The sequence below is a fragment of the Anomaloglossus baeobatrachus genome, chromosome 5 (genome assembly GCF_048569485.1).
Source record: "Anomaloglossus baeobatrachus isolate aAnoBae1 chromosome 5, aAnoBae1.hap1, whole genome shotgun sequence".
Classification (NCBI taxonomy): domain Eukaryota; kingdom Metazoa; phylum Chordata; class Amphibia; order Anura; family Aromobatidae; genus Anomaloglossus; species Anomaloglossus baeobatrachus.
In genome coordinates, this window is record NC_134357.1 from 442,835,064 (window position 1) to 442,855,239 (window position 20,176).

General features: G+C 46.1%; 1 protein-coding gene across 1 annotated transcript in view; it reads right to left on the reverse strand.

Annotated features, from left to right (window-relative positions):
• Positions 1-2,501: 2,501 nt before the first annotated feature.
• CHRNA4 (cholinergic receptor nicotinic alpha 4 subunit) overlaps positions 2,502-20,176 on the reverse strand; it is a 93,668-nt gene continuing 75,993 nt past the window's right edge. The window contains exon 6 of the mRNA XM_075350434.1: positions 2,502-3,057. Within this exon, the coding sequence (XP_075206549.1) occupies positions 2,932-3,057 (126 nt within the window). The 3' untranslated portion in view covers positions 2,502-2,931. The remainder of the gene's footprint in view (positions 3,058-20,176) is intronic.

Here is a 20,176-nt window from a genome sequence, read left to right on the forward strand (position 1 = left end):
GTGCATAGGGGGCAGTGTTATATTGGTTTGTTCTTCTACATAGGAGCAGTATTATACTAGGTATATCCTTGTACATAGGGGCAGTATTATAGTAGTTATATTCTTATACATAAGGGTCAGTATTATAGTAGTTATATTCTTATACATAAGGGTCAGTATTATAGTAGTTGTATTCTTGTACATAAGGGGCAGTATTATAGTAGTTGTAGTCTTGTACATAAGGGGCAGTATTATAGTAGTTATATTCTTGTACATTAGAGCAGTATTATAGTAATTATATTCTTGTACATAAGAGGCAGTATTATAGTAGTTATATTCTTGTACATTAGAGCAGTATTATAGTAATTATATTCTTGTACATAAGAGGCAGTATTACAATCATAATATTCTTGTACATAGGGGACAGTATTAGGGTATGTGTGCACATGATCAGGACCCGCTGCATCCTAGACTCAGCGGGAGACCGCAGCTGCTCGTGCCCACAATCAGGGTTCGGGCAGTTGCCATCTCTCTCTTCTATTCTCTCTGCGTAAAATGCTTGTGACTCCGCAACAAACAATTGACATGCTGCAGCTCGGGAAGCTGCACTGCAAGTTAGTTTACACTGCAGGCATTACATGCACAGTGGGCATGGGATTCCTAGAAATCCCATCCACTATGCTTGTATTGTACATTGCAGCGTTTTGGATGCAGCTGAAACATTCTGTGTCCAAAACGCTGTGAACACTGAACATGGACACGCACCATTGTAGTAGTAACATCCTTGTACATAGGGGGCAGTATTATTGTAGTTTTATTCCTTTGCATACGGGGCAGTATTATTGTAGTTATATTCTTGTACATAGGGGGCAGTATTATAGAAACTATATTCTTGTACATAGGGGGCAGTATTATAGAAACTATATTCTTGTACATAGGGGGCAGTATTATTGTAGTTTTATCCCTATGCATACTGGGCAGTATTATTGTAGTTATATTCTTGTACATAGGGGGCAGTATTATAGAAACTATATTCTTGTACAGAGGGGAAGTATTATTGTAGTTATATTCTTGTACATAGGGGGCAGTATTATAGTAGTTATATTCTTGTACATAGGGGTTAGTATTATAGTAGTTATATTCTTGAACATAGGGGGCAGTATTATAGTAACTATATTCTTGAACATAGAGGGCAGTATTATAGCAGATTTGTTCCTGTACATAGGGAACAGTATTACAGTAATTATATTTTTGTGCACTATTAGTGTTAACTTATGCTTGCAGCAAAATGACTTGTAGATGACGTCAGGCCCAGTAAGTCTTTTCTCACTTTTTCTTGCTATTTGAAGGCTGTGTGAATTATTACAATGAAGAATTCTATTTCTTTCTCATTAACACATCACAGTCAATGATGCAGATGATCTGAATTCCACATTACAACTCACTGTGCCCTTCACAGATTAAACAGCTATGTTCCTTTTTTCCTCTCCAAGTCCCTGTGGGTTTGGTAAGTTGAACGTTTGTTGCTGTCACATTCCTAGTCCGCCTGCGGTGAGGGATGCGTCTGAGGTTTGAACATGCCCTTCATACAACATGAGCTGTTAGACGCTTCTACCAAGATCTACCAGAGCAGCCGAAAAGCGATGACCTGATGTTGTGATCACACGTGTACGTGCCATCTATGCATTAAGATTTAAAGGGAAATATATGGTCAATTTTTCTTACGACCTTCAAGGCCACGTGCACACATTGAGTATTTGGTGAGTTTTATATCTCAGTATTTGTAGACACACCAATTGCTCAATGCGTGGACATGGCCTAAAACTGTCCTTTTTGTGAATAGGAATACCACAAAGACTATGACTCCAGTGCAATATCCCACCTCCACAGTGATACTATAATGTTGTGAGATTGACCCATGCGTAAAAAGAACTAGTGGAAATGGCCTGGAGATCTCTCAAGGTGTTGGCTGGAGCCTGGAAGTGTGTCTTATGAGCAGCAGATCATATGGAATCCGGTAGTGTGAACCAATAGTCATAGGAGTATCTGCTCAGTGTCCATTCTTGAACACCACAATTCTTTGCTAATTAATTTGTTAATACATGGTATAGCCATGAGAGCACCATTATTCTGATACATCACTCCAAATGCCCTATGTAAGTAAAATAAAATGATAAACTACATTTTACCTGCAGTCACCACTAGAGGGAGCTTACTGCATATGTTAAATTCAACAATAACAGTATGCAGTAAACTCTTATGCTCCCTCTAGTGGTGGCAGCTGGTAATTAAGAGATACAAAGGTTAATTCTATACAGGAGGTTTGGAGCTCCACATCTGAATAACGGAGCTATGTCAAATCCGCACAGAATATGAGATCTAAAATAATAGTTACTTTAAAATTACTTACACTTTCAGGCCCTCTTAATATCTAGGAGACAATAGGCACTTAGTTTATCATGATATGCCATACAAGCTATAAAAATGTATAGAAATTTAAACAAAAAAAAACTACAGAAGTCTGAAGGTTCAATTCATGTTTATTCACTTACCTGCTGGGGTCCAGCAGAGTTTGCCCATGTTTAGAGTACACCATTGCTTTGTGCAGTGAGCTGTGTACAGCAAATATTTAATGAAGGATCCCTGGCAGGGAATGCCTCTGAAATGGTTTTCTGCCCTAGGGTATTCCCAGGAGCTTCCCGAGCCCACTCATGCGAGTCAGACATAAGATTAAATATTTATATACTACAGACACTGTCACACGCTTTCTCACTCCGGTCATTCTTCGTCTTCACGTTGTCCTAGTTTTTACTGTATCTTAGTCAATTCCAGGGTCCGGTTAAGCCTGCCTGCATTCACCATGCATTCATGCTCCCCAATATTCCCACCCTAGTCCAATGTTCCCTACCCACAGTCGGCAATGCCGGTCTAAGTTGCCTTGGGTCCTTGAGGTTAAATCATTCCGGCTAGCCATGGTGGAAGGAATAGTCCAACAGTTCCCAATAGGCAGACGATAATAAACATCCATAAGAAGATCCGGTCAATCACCATCGCGACATACTTCCAGTCTTGCTTTACCTAAAGGAACCAGAGGTATATGTATTATACATTTATCATAGGATGATATATAAAATAGTGAGGACTATGGGTGAAGCACAAAGTGTGACAAAATTTGACACTGGTGGACCCCAATGCAAAACCTCTAACAGGGCCCTCAACTATAACAGATCTTATAAGGGGTTAATAAGGTTTAAAAAAAAATGTCAGCTTTCTTCTGGAAACATCACCTCACCTGTTCATAAGTTTCGCCAAGGCACACATGTTTGTCTAATCTTAGACATTCCCTTATGGCATTGAAAATGTGGATTGAAGTAATATAATTGGTGCTGAACACCAAGGTATTTGGAAGAAAGAACTTCAAGAGTTAAAAGCTAGAATTTCTCAGCAACTAAAATATCGTTTTGGAACATAGACTCCTCAACATTGAAATTTCAGTAACAAGAAGGAAAAGTCATGGAATTAAGGAAATGATACAATGGATAGAAATGTTAATGATATGTAAATGATGACACCATTGAAACCAAGTTTTCAAAACATCTTGATTTATTCAGTATTATTGAGTATCACACACAGAAATCCCTGTACTTACATGCCTCATCTACTGTCAGTGAGGTTAATGGTTGTCTGAGGAATTTTTTCCCACGATGATCGCACTTGGACAAATCATCAAGATCCACTGCTGGCAGCTCACTTTGCATTTGCCGACCAATGACGTCCCAGAAGTGCTCAATAGGAGACAAGTCTGGAGACGCTGCAGGCCATGGTAGCACAGTAAAGGCCGCTTTACACGCTGCGACATCGCTAATGCGATGTCGTTGGGGTCACGGAATTTGTGACGCACATCCGGCCGCATTAACGATGTCGTTGTGTGTGACACTTATGAGCAATTTTGAATCGTCGCAAAAACGTTGAAAATCGCTCATCGGTGACATGGAGGTCCCTTCTCAAATATCGCTGCTGCAGCATGTACGATGTAGTTCGTCGCTCCTGCGGCAGCACACATCGCTCCGTGTGACACCGCAGGAACGAGGAACCTCACCTTACCTGCTGCCGCCCGCAATGCGGAAGGAAGGAGGTGGGCGGGATGTTACGTCCCACTCATCTGCGCCCCTCCACTTTGATTGGGCGGCCGCTTAGTGACGTCGCTGTGACGCCGCACGGACCGCCCCCTTAGAAAGGAGGCAGTTCGCCGGTCACATCGACATTGCAGAGCAGGTAAGTAGTGTGAAGGTCCGGGCGAGGTTGTGCGCCACGGGCAGCGATTTGCCCGTGTCGCACAACCAATGGAAGCAGGTACCCACGCTAGCGATATCGGTAACAATATCGCAGCGTGTAAAGTGGCCTTAAGGCCAATGAGGCTGCTCACAGTGGCATGAGCAACATGCAGCCTAGCGTTGTTCTGTTGAAAAACTGCTCGTGGAACACTTTAGAGAACGGGACGTACGTCTAAAATCCAAATCCTTTTGTAGGATAGAATGGATCAAATGGTGTCTACACAAACCATCAGATGGTGTTTGCACAACATTGGGCTTTGAGCCAGACATCCAGCTACAGGTGCTCCATTGACTTCATGCTACTGCTGTCAAAGGCTATCATGGTGCAGATGAAGACATCAATGGAGGCCGGAATTGAGGCTTTCCCTCTTCAGTGATAAGTCCTGATTTTGTCTCTGATGCAATGATAACCAGAGATTAGTCTGACAACTACTTAGGCAAAATCAGGAAGTGGCCTTCACAAGGTAACATCACAACAGTCCTAGTCCCGAGAATATCATCTGGAGGGGCATAATGTTTAGTACCCGAATCTCCCTAGTCTTCATTACTGGTACACTGACAACTCTGTGGTACAATGATTTTGTCGTGAAATTAGAGATGCAGTCATTACTCCAAAGTGTGTCAACGGCCATTTTTCAACACAATAATGCTAGGCTGTATGTTCTTTTTGCTACTGTGAGCAGATTGTGTGATCAAAATGTGCCACGTTGGCCTGCAGCATCCTCGGATCTGTGTACCATCAAGCACAGCTACGATACGATATGATACATTTTATTGATCCCAAGGGAAATTGTAGTATGGTAGTATCTGTAATTGTAGAATATGGGACGCCATTGTCCGACATTTGCAAAGTGAGCTGAGGGCAGCTCGATGGTGCGCGTGCCCAAGTACATTCAACGGGGCAGAACATTGCTCAGGTAACTTTTAAAGGTACAGTTCCTTAATTTCTAGATTGTAGCAGGGTGGGCTCTCCTTCTTGAGTGGCAGACATGGTGTAGAATAAAGCTAAAGTATTATTAGAACTATAAAGCTTGGCACAATTTCTGCTATAACACATAGAGCTAACTTTGGTTTGCCTTAAGTCTCTACTGCTATCACTATGTTCACATATAGAATTAACAACACATTTGAACAAGCCCAAAGGTCTGAACAGAGCTGCTGGCTGGTGATCTTGCAAGAGAGGGAGGGAACGGGTGGTAGATGAGCAGAATCTGCTGTATAGAACTAAGTAGGCTGGGGAACGCTGACTGGGATGTTAAGTGCTTGTAACTACTGAGAACACTTGACTTGGCTATAGAGGCCAGGCTCCTTGGAAACAAGCTCTGCACTATAAAAGATAAAAGCTCTCACTGACAGAGAATGACAGGAGGTAGAAAAAGCAAGTAAATTGCACACGTACTTATTTTCATGTTGTCTAACTAATTAAAGCAATTTTAGAACTTGAGAACACCTCTTTAGTAACCTCATTACTAATCTGTTTGAAGTTTAAACTATACAGTAGCAGTTCCTAAGATAAAAGATATCAGATGTTGCTGGTAGATGCTTCTCTGGAAAAAGCCAAACTATTTGGGCCTGTGTGATACACACTGTATATGGTCAGTGAGATTATCTGGTATCATGACCCTCTTGTCTTAACTATAGTTGAATATGGTGTTAGATATACAGACTCGAATAGGATATCATTCAATGGGACATTTATGGTCCAATAATTGAAAGTAAAGGCTCCCATACATACTAAACTAAAGTCAGTTGAACCCACTGATATTGGTGGGATCCACTGACTGTTTAATGTGTATGGGGACCTCTCAACCCTCCTCCAAGAGATGATGTTGGAGGAGAGAAGGATTCTACCTGTTAAATTTCAGGAGCCCCTGCTATGTACTGTGTAATGGCCGTGTCTGACCGTACAGGGACATAGTCTGATCACACCAGTTCTCCTGGGCAGGGGAGGACTTAAAAGAGTATAAAGACATTACAGCACAAGATCACAGCTGATTATTTTTTGGGGGTAAAGCCTTTCCCTGCGTGTTTTTTAAAAAATGTTTTACCTCAGAGAAAGAATTATCTGTAATCCCGTGCTGTCCTGTTTATACTCTTTAGCATCCCCCCAGCCCAGGATTTGCGGTATGATCAGACCATGTCCCTCTCCGGTCAGACACAGACCTTACACAGTACATAGGAGGGACACATATATAAGATTATCTCAGCACAGGAACATTTTTTTTCAGACATCCAATTGTGGAAATTATTATTATTCCAAGCTCTATTGATTAAAATGAACTTTGTTCGTGGGAAAACGCCTTTAAGTCTAAGGAATTTCCTTTAAAGCTCCAAAGGTCAACATACTACAGAGATTCAGATTACTTAACACTAGAACTACTGAGGTAGTCATTTTGACTACTTTGCACCATGTATTTCTATATACAGTTAGGCCCAGAAATATTTGGACAGTGACACAAGTTTTGTTATTTTAGCTGTTTACAAAAACATGTTCAGAAATACAATTATATATATAATATGGGCTGAAAGTGCACACTCCCAGCTGCAATATGAGAGTTTTCACATCCAAATCGGAGAAAGGGTTTAGGAATCATAGCTCTGTAATGCATAGCCTCCTCTTTTTAAAGGGACCAAAAGTAATTGGACAAGGGACTCTAAGGGCTGCAATTAACTCTGAAGGCGTCTCCCTCGTTAACCTGTAATCAATGAAGTAGTTAAAAGGTCTGGGGTTGATTACAGGTGTGTGGTTTTACATTTGGAAGCTGTTGCTGTGACCAGACAACATGCGGTCTAAGGAACTCTCAATTGAGGTGAAGCAGAACATCCTGAGGCTGAAAAAAAAAGAAAAAATCCATCAGAGAGATAGCAGACATGCTTGGAGTAGCAAAATCAACAGTCGGGTACATTCTGAGAAAAAAGGAATTGACTGGTGAGCTTGGGAACTCAAAAAGGCCTGGGCATCCACGGATGACAACAGTGGTGGATGATCGCTGCATACTTTCTTTGGTGAAGAAGAACCCGTTCACAACATCAACTGAAGTCCAGAACACTCTCAGTGAAGTAGGTGTATCTGTCTCTAAGTCAACAGTAAAGAGAAGACTCCATGAAAGTAAATACAAAGGGTTCACATCTAGATGCAAACCATTCATCAATTCCAAAAATAGACAGGCCAGAGTTAAATTTGCTGAAAAACACCTCATGAAGCCAGCTCAGTTCTGGAAAAGTATTCTATGGACAGATGAGACAAAGATCAACCTGTACCAGAATGATGGGAAGAAAAAAGTTTGGAGAAGAAAGGGAACGGCACATGATCCAAGGCACACCACATCCTCTGTAAAACATGGTGGAGGCAACGTGATGGCATGGGCATGCATGGCTTTCAATGGCACTGGGTCACTTGTGTTTATTGATGACATAACAGCAGACAAGAATAGCCGGATGAATTCTGAAGTGTACCGGGATATACTTTCAGCCCAGATTCAGCCAAATGCCGCAAAGTTGATCGGACGGCGCTTCATAGTACAGATGGACAATGACCCCAAGCATACAGCCAAAGCTACCCAGGAGTTCATGAGTGCAAAAAAGTGGAACATTCTGCAATGGCCAAGTCAATCACCAGATCTTAACCCAATTGAGCATGCATTTCACTTGCTCAAATCCAGACTTAAGACGGAAAGACCCACAAACAAGCAAGACCTGAAGGCTGCGGCTGTAAAGGCCTGGCAAAGCATTAAGAAGGAGGAAACCCAGCGTTTGGTGATGTCCATGGGTTCCAGACTTAAGGCAGTGATTGTCTCCAAAGGATTCGCAACAAAATATTGAAAATAAAAATATTTTGTTTGGGTTTGGTTTATTTGTCCAATTACTTTTGACCTCCTAAAATGTGGAGTGTTTGTAAAGAAATGTGTACAATTCCTACAATTTCTATCAGATATTTTTGTTCAAACCTTCAAATTAAACGTTACAATCTGCACTTGAATTCTGTTGTAGAGGTTTCATTTCAAATCCAATGTGGTGGCATGCAGAGCCCAACTCGCGAAAATTGTGTCACTGTCCAAATATTTCTGGACCTAACTGTAGGTGTCAGGAGTCCAGTAGTTCTAGTGTTAAAGCAAACCCACTTTACGTACTCATGAAAATAAGCAACTTTGTAATATATCTTATCAGACATATTTGCTTCTGTCTCTGCCAGAATTGATCAGTCATTATTATTATTATTATTATTATTTATTATTATAGCACCATTTATTCCATGGCGCTTTACAAGTGAAAGAGGGTATACGTACAACAATCATTAACAGTACAAGACAGACTGGTATAGGAGGAGAGAGGACCCTGCCCGCGAGGGCTCACAGTCTACAGGGAATGGGTGATGGATGGTACAATAGGTGAGGACAGAGCTGGTTGCGCAGTGGTCTACTGGGCTGAGGGCTATTGTAGGTTGTAGGCTTGTTGGAAGAGGTGGGTCTTGAGGTTCCTCTTGAAGCTTTCCACGGTAGTGGAGAGTCTGATGTGCTGAGGTAGAGCGTTCCAGAGTATGGGGGATGCACGGGAGAAATCTTGTACACGATTGTGGGAAGAGGAGATAAGAGAGGAGCAGAGAAGGAGATCTTGTGAGGATCTAAGGTTGCGTGCAGGTAGGTACTGGGAGACTAGGTCACAGATGTAGGGAGGAGACAGGTTGTGCATGGCTTTGTATGTCATGGTTAATGTTTTGAACTGGAGTCGTTGGGCGATGGGAAGCCAGTGAAGGGATTGGCAGAGTGGTGAAGCTGGGAAATAGCGAGGGGAGAGGTGGATTAAGCGGGCCGCAGAGTTTAGGATAGATTGGAGGGGTGCAAGAGTGTTGGAAGGGAGGCCAGAGAGCAGGAGGTTGCAGTAGTCGAGGCGGGAGATGATGAGGGCATGCACTAATGTTTTTGCAGATTCTTGGTTAAGAAAAGCACGGATCCGGGAGATATTTTTGAGTTGTAGTCTGGATGAGGTGAAGAGGGCTTGGATGTGTGGCTTGAAGGATAGAGCAGAGTCGAGGGTCACTCCAAGGCAACGAGCTTGTGAGACTGGGGTGAGTGAGCAACCATCAAGTTTGATGGAAAGGCTTGTTGGAGGAGATGAGTGAGGAGGAGGAAAGACAATAAACTCTGTTTTGTCCATGTTAAGTTTTAGGAATCGTGCAGAGAAGAAGGATGAAATAGCAGACAAACATTGTGGTATTTTGGTTACTAGAGAGGTAATGTCAGGTCCAGAGAGGTAGATCTGTGTGTCATCGGCATAGAGATGGTACTGGAAGCCGTGGGACTCTATGAGCTGTCCCAAGCCGAAGGTATAGATGGAGAACAGCAGGGGTCCAAGAACTGAGCCTTGAGGGACACCAACAGATAGGGGGCGAGATGAGGAAGTGGTGTGAGAATGGGAGACGCTGAAAGTTCGGTCGGTTAGGTATGAGGAGATCCAAGATAGGGCCAAGTCTGTGATGCCCAGAGATGAGAGAATCTGTAGTAGGAGGGAATGGTCTACTGTGTCGAAGGCAGAGGACAGGTCCATGAGGAGGAGGATAGAGTAGTGTCGCTTGGCTTTGGCGGTTAGTAGATCATTGGTGACTTTGGTTAGGGCAGTTTCGGTAGAATGATGTGGTCGGAAGCCAGATTGAAGCCGGTCAAAGAGGGAGCAGGAGGAGAGGTATGAGGACAATTCAAGATGGACATGCTGTTCCAGTAGTTTTGAGGCGTAGGGGAGAAGGGATATGGGGCGATAGTTTGACACAGAGGATGGTTCAAGGGAGGGCTTTTTGAGGATGGGTGTAATAGAGGCATGTTTAACCCCTTCAGCCCCCAGCCTGTTTTCACCTTAAAGACCCGGCCATTTTTTGCAATTCTGACCAGTGTCACTTTGACAGGTTATAACTCTGGAACGCTTCAACGGATCCTGGCGATTGTGAGATTGTTTTTTCGTGACATATTGTACTTCATGTCAATGGTAAATTTAGGCCGATATTTTTTGCGTTTATGTGTGAAAAGTTTGGAAATTTGGCGAACATTTTGAAAATTTCGCAATTTTCAAAATTTGAAATTTTATGCCCATGAATCTGTGAGATATGTCACACAAAATAGTTACTATGTAACATTTCCCACTTGCCTACTTTACACCAGCGCAATTTTCGAAACAAAATTTTTTTCCGTTAGGAAGTTAGAAGGGTTCAAAGTTCATCAGCAATTTTTCATTTTTCCAACAAAATTTACAAAAAAATTTTTTTAGGTACCACATCACATTTGGAGTGACTTTGAGAGGCCTAGGTGACAGAAAATACCCAAAAGTGACCCCATTCTAAAATCTGCACCCCTCACACTGCTCAAAACTACATTCAAGAAGTTTATTAAACCTTTAGGAGCTTTACAGCAACCAAAGCAATATGGAAGGAAAAAATGAAAATTTTACTTTTTTACACAAAAATGTTACTTTAGCCATAAAATTTAGCATTTTCACAAGGGTATCAGGAAAAATGCACCATAAAATTAATTGTGCAATTTCTCCTGAGTACACCGATATCTCATATGTGGGGGAAATCAATTGTTTTGGCGCACGGCAAGGCTCGGAAGAGAAGGAGCATCATTTGAATTTTTGAAAGCAAAATTGTCTGGAATAATTAGCAGATGCGATGTTGCGTTTGGAGACCCCCTGAGGTGCCTAAACAATGGAGCTCCCCCACAAGTGACCCCATTTTGGAAACTAGACCCCTCATGGAATTTATCTAGATGTTTATTGAGCACTTTGAACCTCTGGGGGCTTCACAAAAGTTAATAACTTTGAGCAATGAAAATAAAAAAAAAAAAAAATTACCACGAAATTGTTACTTCAACCAGGTAGCTTTTTTTTTCACAAGGGTATCAGGAAAAATTGCAACATAAAATGTATTGTGCATTTTCTCCTGAGTACACAGATACCTCATATGTGGTGGAAATCAAATGTTTGGGCGCACAGCAGGGCTCGGAAGGCAAGGTGCGACAATTGACTTTTCAAACGCAAAATTGTTTGGAATCGTTAGTGGATGCCATGTTGTGTTTGGAGACCCCCTGAGGTGCCTAAACAATGGAGCTCCCCCACAAGTGACCCTATTTTGGAAACTAGACCCCTCATTGAATTTATCTAGATGTTTACTGAACACTTTGAACCCCTGGAGGCTTCACAAAAGTTAAGAATGTTCAGCCGTGAAAATATATATATTTTTTTTTTACCATGAAATTGTTATTTCAACCAGGTAGCTTTTTTTTCCACAAGGGTATCAGGAAAAAATGCACCATACAATGTATTGTGCAATTTCTCCTGAGTACACAGATACCTCATATGTGGTGGAAAGTAATTGTCTGGGCACACAGCGGGGCTCAGAAGAGAAGGAGCGCCATTTCACAGCAAAATTGGTTGGAATTATTAGCGTACGCCATGTTGCGTTTGGAGACCCCCTGAGGTGCCTAAACAATGGAGCTCCCCCACAAGTGACCTCATTTTGGAAACTAAACCCCCCATGGCATAAATCTACATGGGTAATGAGCACTTTGAACCCTCACGTGCTTCATACATTGAGGCATAAAAACAAAAAAGTACTTTTTTTTTTCCACAAAATGTTATTTTAGGCTCCATTTTTTAATTTGTACAGGGGTAACAGGATAAAGTGGACCGCAAAATTTGTTGGGCAATTTGTTCTGAGTACGCTGATACCTCATATGTGGCAGAAAAACACTGTTTGGGCGCACGGCAGAGCTCCAGAGGAAAGGAGCGTCATTTGACTTTTTAAATGGAAAATTAGCTGGAATCGTTAGCCGCACCATGTCGTGTTTGGAGATCCCCCTGATATGCCCAAACAGTGGAGCTCCCCCACATGTGACCCCATGTTGGAAACTAGACCCCCCCCCAATACAAAGAAACATTAGTTTGGCATAATAAAAAATACAGACGTCAGTAAAAAAAAAAAAAAATATATGCATCTGCAACTGACACTAAGGCAAGCGCCACACGTGAGAGCAATGCACAAATCTCGCATCGCATCACCCGACACAGCCGCACACTGTGCGAGAGTGCGGTGGCTGATGCAGGGGCGGTGGAGCGGCTGATGGGGAGAGTGGAGCGGCAGATGCTGGGGAGTGCAGCGGCAGATGCTGGGGAGTGGAGCGGCAGATGCTGGGGAGTGGAGCGGCAGATGCTGGGGAGTGGAGCGGCAGATGCTGGGGAGTGGAGCGGCAGATGCAGGAGAGTGGAGCAGCAGATGCAGGGGAGAGTGGAGCGGCAGATGCAGGGGAGAGTGGAGCGGCAGATGCAGGGGAGAGTGGAGAGGCAGATGCAGGGGAGAGTGGAGCGGCAGATGCAGGGGAGAGTGGAGCGGCAGATGCAGGGGAGAGTGGAGCGGCAGATGCAGGGGAGAGTGGAGCGGCAGATGCAGGGGAGAGTGGAGCGGCAGATGCAGGGGAGAGTGGAGCGGCAGATGCAGGGGAGAGTGGAGCGGCAGATGCAGGGGAGAGTGGAGCGGCAGATGCAGGGGCGGTGGAGCGGCAGATGCAGGGGAGAGTGGAGCGGCAGATGCAGGGGCGGTGGAGCGGCAGATGCAGGGGCGGTGGAGCGGCAGATGCAGGGGCGGTGGAGCGACAGATGCAGGGGCGGTGGAGCGACAGATGCAGGGGCGGTGGAGCGGCAGATGCAGGGGCGGTAGAGCGGCAGATGCAGGGGCGGTGGAGCGGCAGATGCAGGGGCGGTGGAGCGGCAGATGGGGAGAGAGCAGTGGCTGATAGGGAGAGTGGAGCGGCAGATGCAGGGGAGAGTGGAGCGGCAGATGCAGGGGAGAGTGGAGCGGCAGATGCAGGGGAGAGTGGAGCGGCAGATGCAGGGGAGAGTGGAGCGGCAGATGCAAGGGAGAGTGGAGTGGCAGATGCTGGGGCGGTGGAGCGGCAGATGCAGGGGAGAGTGGAGCGGCAGATGGGGAGAGAGCAGTGGCTGATGGGGAGAGGGGAGCGGCAGATGCTGGGGCGGTGGAGCGGCAGATGCTGGGGCGGTTGAGCGGCAGATGCTGGGGCGGTTGAGCGGCAGATGCTGGGGCGGTGGGGCGGCAGATGCTGGGGCGGTGGAGCGGCAGATGCAGGGGAGAGTGGAGCGGCAGATGCAGGGGAGAGCAGTGGCTGATGGGGAGAGGGGAGCGGCAGATGCTGGGGCGGTGGAGCGGCAGATGCTGGGGCGGTGGAGCGGCAGATGCAGGGGAGAGTGGAGCGGCAGATAAGGAGAGAGCAGTGGCTGATGGGGAGAGGGGAGCGGCAGATGCTGGGGCGGTGGAGCGGCAGATGCTGGGGCGGTGGAGCGGCAGATGCAGGGGAGAGTGGAGCGGCAGATGGGGAGAGAGCAGTGGCTGATGGGGAGAGGGGAGCGGCAGATGCTGGGGCGGTGGAGCGGCAGATGCTGGGGAGAGTGGAGCGGCAGATGGGGAGAGAGCAGTGGCTGATTGGGAGAGAGCAGTGGCTGATGGGGAGAGGGGAGCGGCAGATGCTGGGGCGGTGGAGCATCAGATGGGGCGAGAGCAGTGACTGATGGGGAGAGGGGAGCGGCAGATGCTGGGCGGTGGAGCAGCAGATGGGGCGAGAGCAGTGACTGATGGGGAGAGGGGAGCGGCAGATGCTGGGGTGGTGGAGCAGCAGATGGGGCGAGAGCAGTGACTGATGGGGAGAGGGGAGCGGCAGATGCTGGGCGGTGGAGCAGCAGATGGGGCGAGAGCAGTGAGTGATGGGGAGAGGGGAGCGGCAGATGCTGGGCGGTGGAGCAGCAGATGGGGCGAGAGCAGTGACTGATGGGGAGAGGGGAGCGGCAGATGCTGGGCGGTGGAGCAGCAGATGGGGCGAGAGCAGTGACTGATGGGGAGAGGGGAGCGGCAGATGCTGGGGCGGTGGAGCAGCAGATGGGGCGAGAGCAGTGACTGATGGGGAGAGGGGAGCGGCAGATGCTGGGCGGTGGAGCAGCAGATGGGGCGAGAGCAGTGACTGATGGGGAGAGGGGAGCGGCAGATGCTGGGCGGTGGAGCAGCAGATGGGGCGAGAGCAGTGACTGATGGGGAGAGGGGAGCGGCAGATGCTGGGGCGGTGGAGCAGCAGATGGGGCGAGAGCAGTGAGTGATGGGGAGAGGGGTGCGGCAGATGCTGGGCGGTGGAGCAGCAGATGGGGCGAGAGCAGTGAGTGATGGGGAGAGGGGAGCGGCAGATGCTGGGGCGGTGGAGCAGCAGATGGGGCGAGAGCAGTGACTGATGGGGAGAGGGGAGCGGCAGATGCTGGGGCGGTGGAGCAGCAGATGGGGCGAGAGCAGTGAGTGATGGGGAGAGGGGAGCGGCAGATGCTGGGGCGGTGGAGCAGCAGATGGGGCGAGAGCAGTGACTGATGGGGAGAGGGGTGCGGCAGATGCTGGGGCGGTGGCGCGGCTGATGGGGAGAGTGCAGCGGCCGCCGTGACGCTCTCCTCCCGCTGCGCCACCCCCTGCATCTGACGCCGCTTGCTCTTACTGCTGAGTAGCGGCATAACATGCAGGGGCGCAGCGGGAGAATAGCGGCGTCACATGCAGGAGCGCAGCGGGAGAGCAGGGGCGAAGCACATGGAGCAGGGCAGCGGTGGATCGGGGGCTGTGACTCACAGATGGGCACCCGCAGGGATCGCTCTCCTCAGATTCCACGGAGGGAGACGCTGAGGAGAGCGATCTCCTACAGCGAGCTCACCCGGCCCCAGAGGCACGGTGCTGCTTGGAGAAATCGGTCACAAGGCCGATCTCTCCAATCAGAGCTGGGGGCGGGTGCAGTAAAGCTCACTGAGCTCCAGCCAATGGCCAGTGCTGCAGCAGCACTGACATAGCTGGATTTCAATGCTTCAGCCATTTTCAATGGCTGAAACATAACACTGGCTGTGATTGGCTGAACGGCGTTCGTCAGCCAATCACAGCCTCCGTAGGTCCGGGAAGGAGACACCACCCCTCCTGAGGTCAGGTACAAGTCCTCTCCTTCCCGAATCTACAGTTTTTTAAAACCGATCGCGGTGCCCGGTGCTCCGGGGCCGCGATTTCGCCATGACGGATCTATCCGTCATGGGTCTTTAAGTACCAGGGCACCATGACGGCTAGATCCGTCAAAGGTCGTGAAGGGGTTAAAGCATGAAGGGAATACACCACTTGCTAGTGATATCAAAAGTCTCAATTGTGAGGTAAAATCTGTATTCAGTGAAGACTTTCCCATTACTGAGATAGGAGATGGTAATTGGTGCTGATGAGATTCTATGTAGACAGGAGGAGGCGGAGCTAGAGGCAGAGGTTGGAGCTAGGGGCAGACCTGCACTCCCCCCCCCCCCTCCTTCCTCTTCTACCTAAATCGAATCTCCTGGCAGAGAAAGAAGTAAATTTGTCTGATAAGATATATTACAAAGTTGCTTATTTTCATGTGTACTATTGATTTATGAAATAAAAATTAAAATGACAATTACACTTTAAAGTCTTTTAAAGGGAGTACACATCATAGAGTCAATTAATGTAGATGCTATAAATGTCTTAAGAAAGATGGAGCCTAGATGTTTTATCCCATTTGCTTGTGGGAAGCATTGTGGCTCGGTATGACAGGAATGTTAGTGAATAGAGATGACAGAATTTGCAATTGCAATTCAACTCATCAAAATCGCCAAGTATAATGCCATTAGACACATTGCAGAAGGTTACATCAGCCACATGGGCTTCCCGATAACGTCTTGTAGTTGTATCACATGGAATAGCACAGCCAATCAGAAGGGACTATAATAGCCTATATAAAAGCAGAGGCAGGAAATGCAGCCACTCCTTTAGGCCCCCTTCACACATCAGTGATTCCGGTACATATGACGTCCATTTTTCATACGTACCGGAGACACAGACATACGCAGACCTATTAAAATCAATGTCAAAAAAGGCAGATATCCAGCATCAAGGAGAGTAGTGGATTAAAACTTGCTTTTATTAGACAAGTAAAAACAAAATGTGGTCCAGTGAGCACAGAGGCACAAGTATTATGCGTATAAACCAACGCGTTTCGACCAGAGCGTCTTATTCATGGCATGTGATTTACCCCAAAACTGATCCCATATAAAGAGGTACACATTATACGTCATTGGCAAGACTGAGTGCTTGATTAAAATTGAAACAGGTTCTCTTTAATGAAGCATATACACGTATATATGCAGGGCCGGCTCCAGGTTTTTGTGGGCCCCGGGCGGAAGAGTCCCAGTGGGCCCCATCCACACGCAGACACACATACGTACACATACATATACATATTTAACGACAAACTCACAAAAATACATATAGAACTGACACATCTATACAGTTATATACACTGACATACATAGATACACATCATACATGCATACAGGCACACACAGCTCTGCTGCATACCTAAATACAGACACAGCGCTGCTACATACATACACACATAGCTCTGCTACATACACACATAGCTCTGCTACATACATACACACATAGCTCTGCTAAATACATACAGACACAGCGCTGCTACATACATACACACATAGCTCTGCTACATACACACATAGCTCTGCTACATACACACATAGCTCTGCTACATACACACATAGCTCTGCCACATACACACATAGCTCTGCCACATACACACATAGCTCTGCCACATACACACATAGCTCTGCCACATACATACACACATAACTCTGCTATATACATACACACATAGCTCTGCTATATACATACACACCTAGCTCTGCTATATACATACACACATAGCTCTGCCACATACACACATAGCTCTGCCACATACATACACACATAGCTCTGCCACATACACACATAGCTCTGCCACATACACACATAGCTCTGCCACATACATACACACATAGCTCTGCTATATACATACACACATAGCTCTGCTATATACATACACACATAGCTCTGCTATATACATACACACATAGCTCTGCTACATACACACATAGCTCTGCCACATACATACACACATAGCTCTGCTATATACATGCACACATAGCTCTGCTATATACATGCACACATAGCTCTGCTATATACATACACACATAGCTCTGCTATATACATACACACATAGCTCTGCTATATACATACACACATAGCTCTGCTATATACATACACACATAGCTCTGCTATATACATACACACCTAGCTCTGCTATATACATACACACCTAGCTCTGCTATATACATACACACCTAGCTCTGCTATATACATACACACCTAGCTCTGCTACATACATACACACATAGCTCTGCTATATACATACACACATAGCTCTGCTACATACACACATAGCTCTGCCACATACATACACACATAGCTCTGCTATATACATACACACATAGCTCTGCTATATACATACACACCTAGCTCTGCTATATACATACACACATAACTCTGCTACATACACACATAGCTCTGCCACATACATACACACATAGCTCTGCTATATACATACACACATAGCTCTGCTACATACATACACACATAGCTCTGCTATATACATACACACATAGCTCTGCTATATACATACACACATAGCTCTGCTATATACATACACACATAGCTCTGCTATATACATACACACATAGCTCTGCTATATACATACACACATAGCTCTGCCACATACACACATAGCTCTGCCACATACATACACACATAGCTCTGCTACATACATACACACATAGCTCTGCTATATACATACACACATAGCTCTGCTGCATACATACACACATAGCTCTGCTATATACATACACACATAGCTCTGCTATATACATACACACCTAGCTCTGCTATATACATACACACATAGCTCTGCTATATACATACACACATAGCTCTGCCACATACACACATAGCTCTGCCACATACATACACACATAGCTCTGCTACATACATACACACATAGCTCTGCTATATACATACACACATAGCTCTGCTGCATACATACACACATAGCTCTGCTATATACATACACACCTAGCTCTGCTATATACATACACACCTAGCTCTGCTATATACATACACACATAGCTCTGCTATATACATACACACATAGCTCTGCTATATACATACACACATAGCTCTGCTACATACACACCTAGCTCTGCTATATACATACACACATAGCTCTGCTATATACATACACACATAGCTCTGCTATATACATACACACATAGCTCTGCTGCATACATACACACATAGCTCTGCTATATACATACACACCTAGCTCTGCTATATACATACACACATAGCTCTGCTATATACATACACACATAGCTCTGCTGCATACATACACACATAGCTCTGGTATATACATACACACCTAGCTCTGCTATATACATACACACCTAGCTCTGCTACATACAGACAGAGACAGACACGCGCGGCTCCGGGGGGGGGCATAAATCGGGGTTGGGGAGGGCACATACCGCTCAGGTCACGGAGGAGAAGGGGCCCACACAGCGCCGGAGGGACACGCTGTGCTGGGGGTCGCTGGCTGGCACTGCAACTCTCATCTGTGGGACTGAGCAGGATGCCGGTCTGTAGCTCCGCCCACAGATGAAGTTCAAACCAGGAAGTCTGCGCGCCTTAAAGAGACGGCGCCGCAGATTCCTGCCGAGGACTGCGGTCCCCGGAACTCGGCCCGGGGACCGCAGAACTAAGGAGAGTGGGCCCCGGCCAAGGTGCACCAGAGCTGACGAGGCCGAGTGGGCCCCCCCGGCTCTCCAGGGCCCCGGCATTTGCCCGGGTATGCCGGGTGCTGACGCCGGCCCTGTATATATGTATACCCATCTTTTTGCCCTCAATTTAATCCTCTGTAAATTATAATCTCTGATCTGTGCTTTATTTTTACATTCACATGTCAATATATATGTTGTTCTTCAAATTGCGGTTTTCCACCCACATGTTTTTACTCCAGTCCCACATGTCTATATTGCACTGGGACTTGCACCTGTTTCAATTTTAATCAAGCACTCAGTCTTGCCAATGATGTATAATGTGTACCTCTTTATATGGGATCAGTTTTGGGGTAAATCACATGCCATGAATAAGACGCTCTGGTCGAAACGCGTTGGTTTATACGCATAATACTTGTGCCTCTGTGCTCACTGGACCACATTTTGTTTTTACTTGTCTAATAAAAGCAAGTTTTAATCCACTACTCTCCTTGATGCTGGATATCTGCCTTTTTTGAAGTTGTCTTCCGCCCGGGCCAGGGCGTTCCCTGCATCGGTTGGAGTCCGGGAGTGAAGAGGGGTGAGCTGACTATGGTTTTTTGTCTATTAAAATCAATGGGTCTGTGCACACATCAGTGTTTTCACAAGGACCGTGTGTCTATATGAAGCACATGCGTATGTGTGTGTTCCACACGGAGACAAGTCTGTTTTTCTCCAGCAACACTGATGTCACACGGACTGCACACTGATGTGAACTGTGTGACACGTACCAGAGAAATCACGTCTTTGAAACAAAATTATTTCCTACACTCACCTGTCTCCAGCGTTGCTGTCACTTGCTTCTAGGCCCACTCATTATGCTCATGAATATTCACTGCACCACGGACCCAGAAGCAGCAGCACCAGAGACATCAGCATCGGGAACAGCAGCGCCGGTGACAGGTGAGTAAAAAGTTCCTGCTCTCCGTGTGCTATCATCGACAGCACACAGTGAATACTAGTGTGCCAAAATCACGGTACACAGATGGGCCATAAGCACCTTCAACACGGCTGTGCAAAACATGAATGTTTTTCACAGACGTGTGAAGGGGGCCTTAGGGTGATTCAGTGAGAGGATATCAAAGCTCACAGTTCAG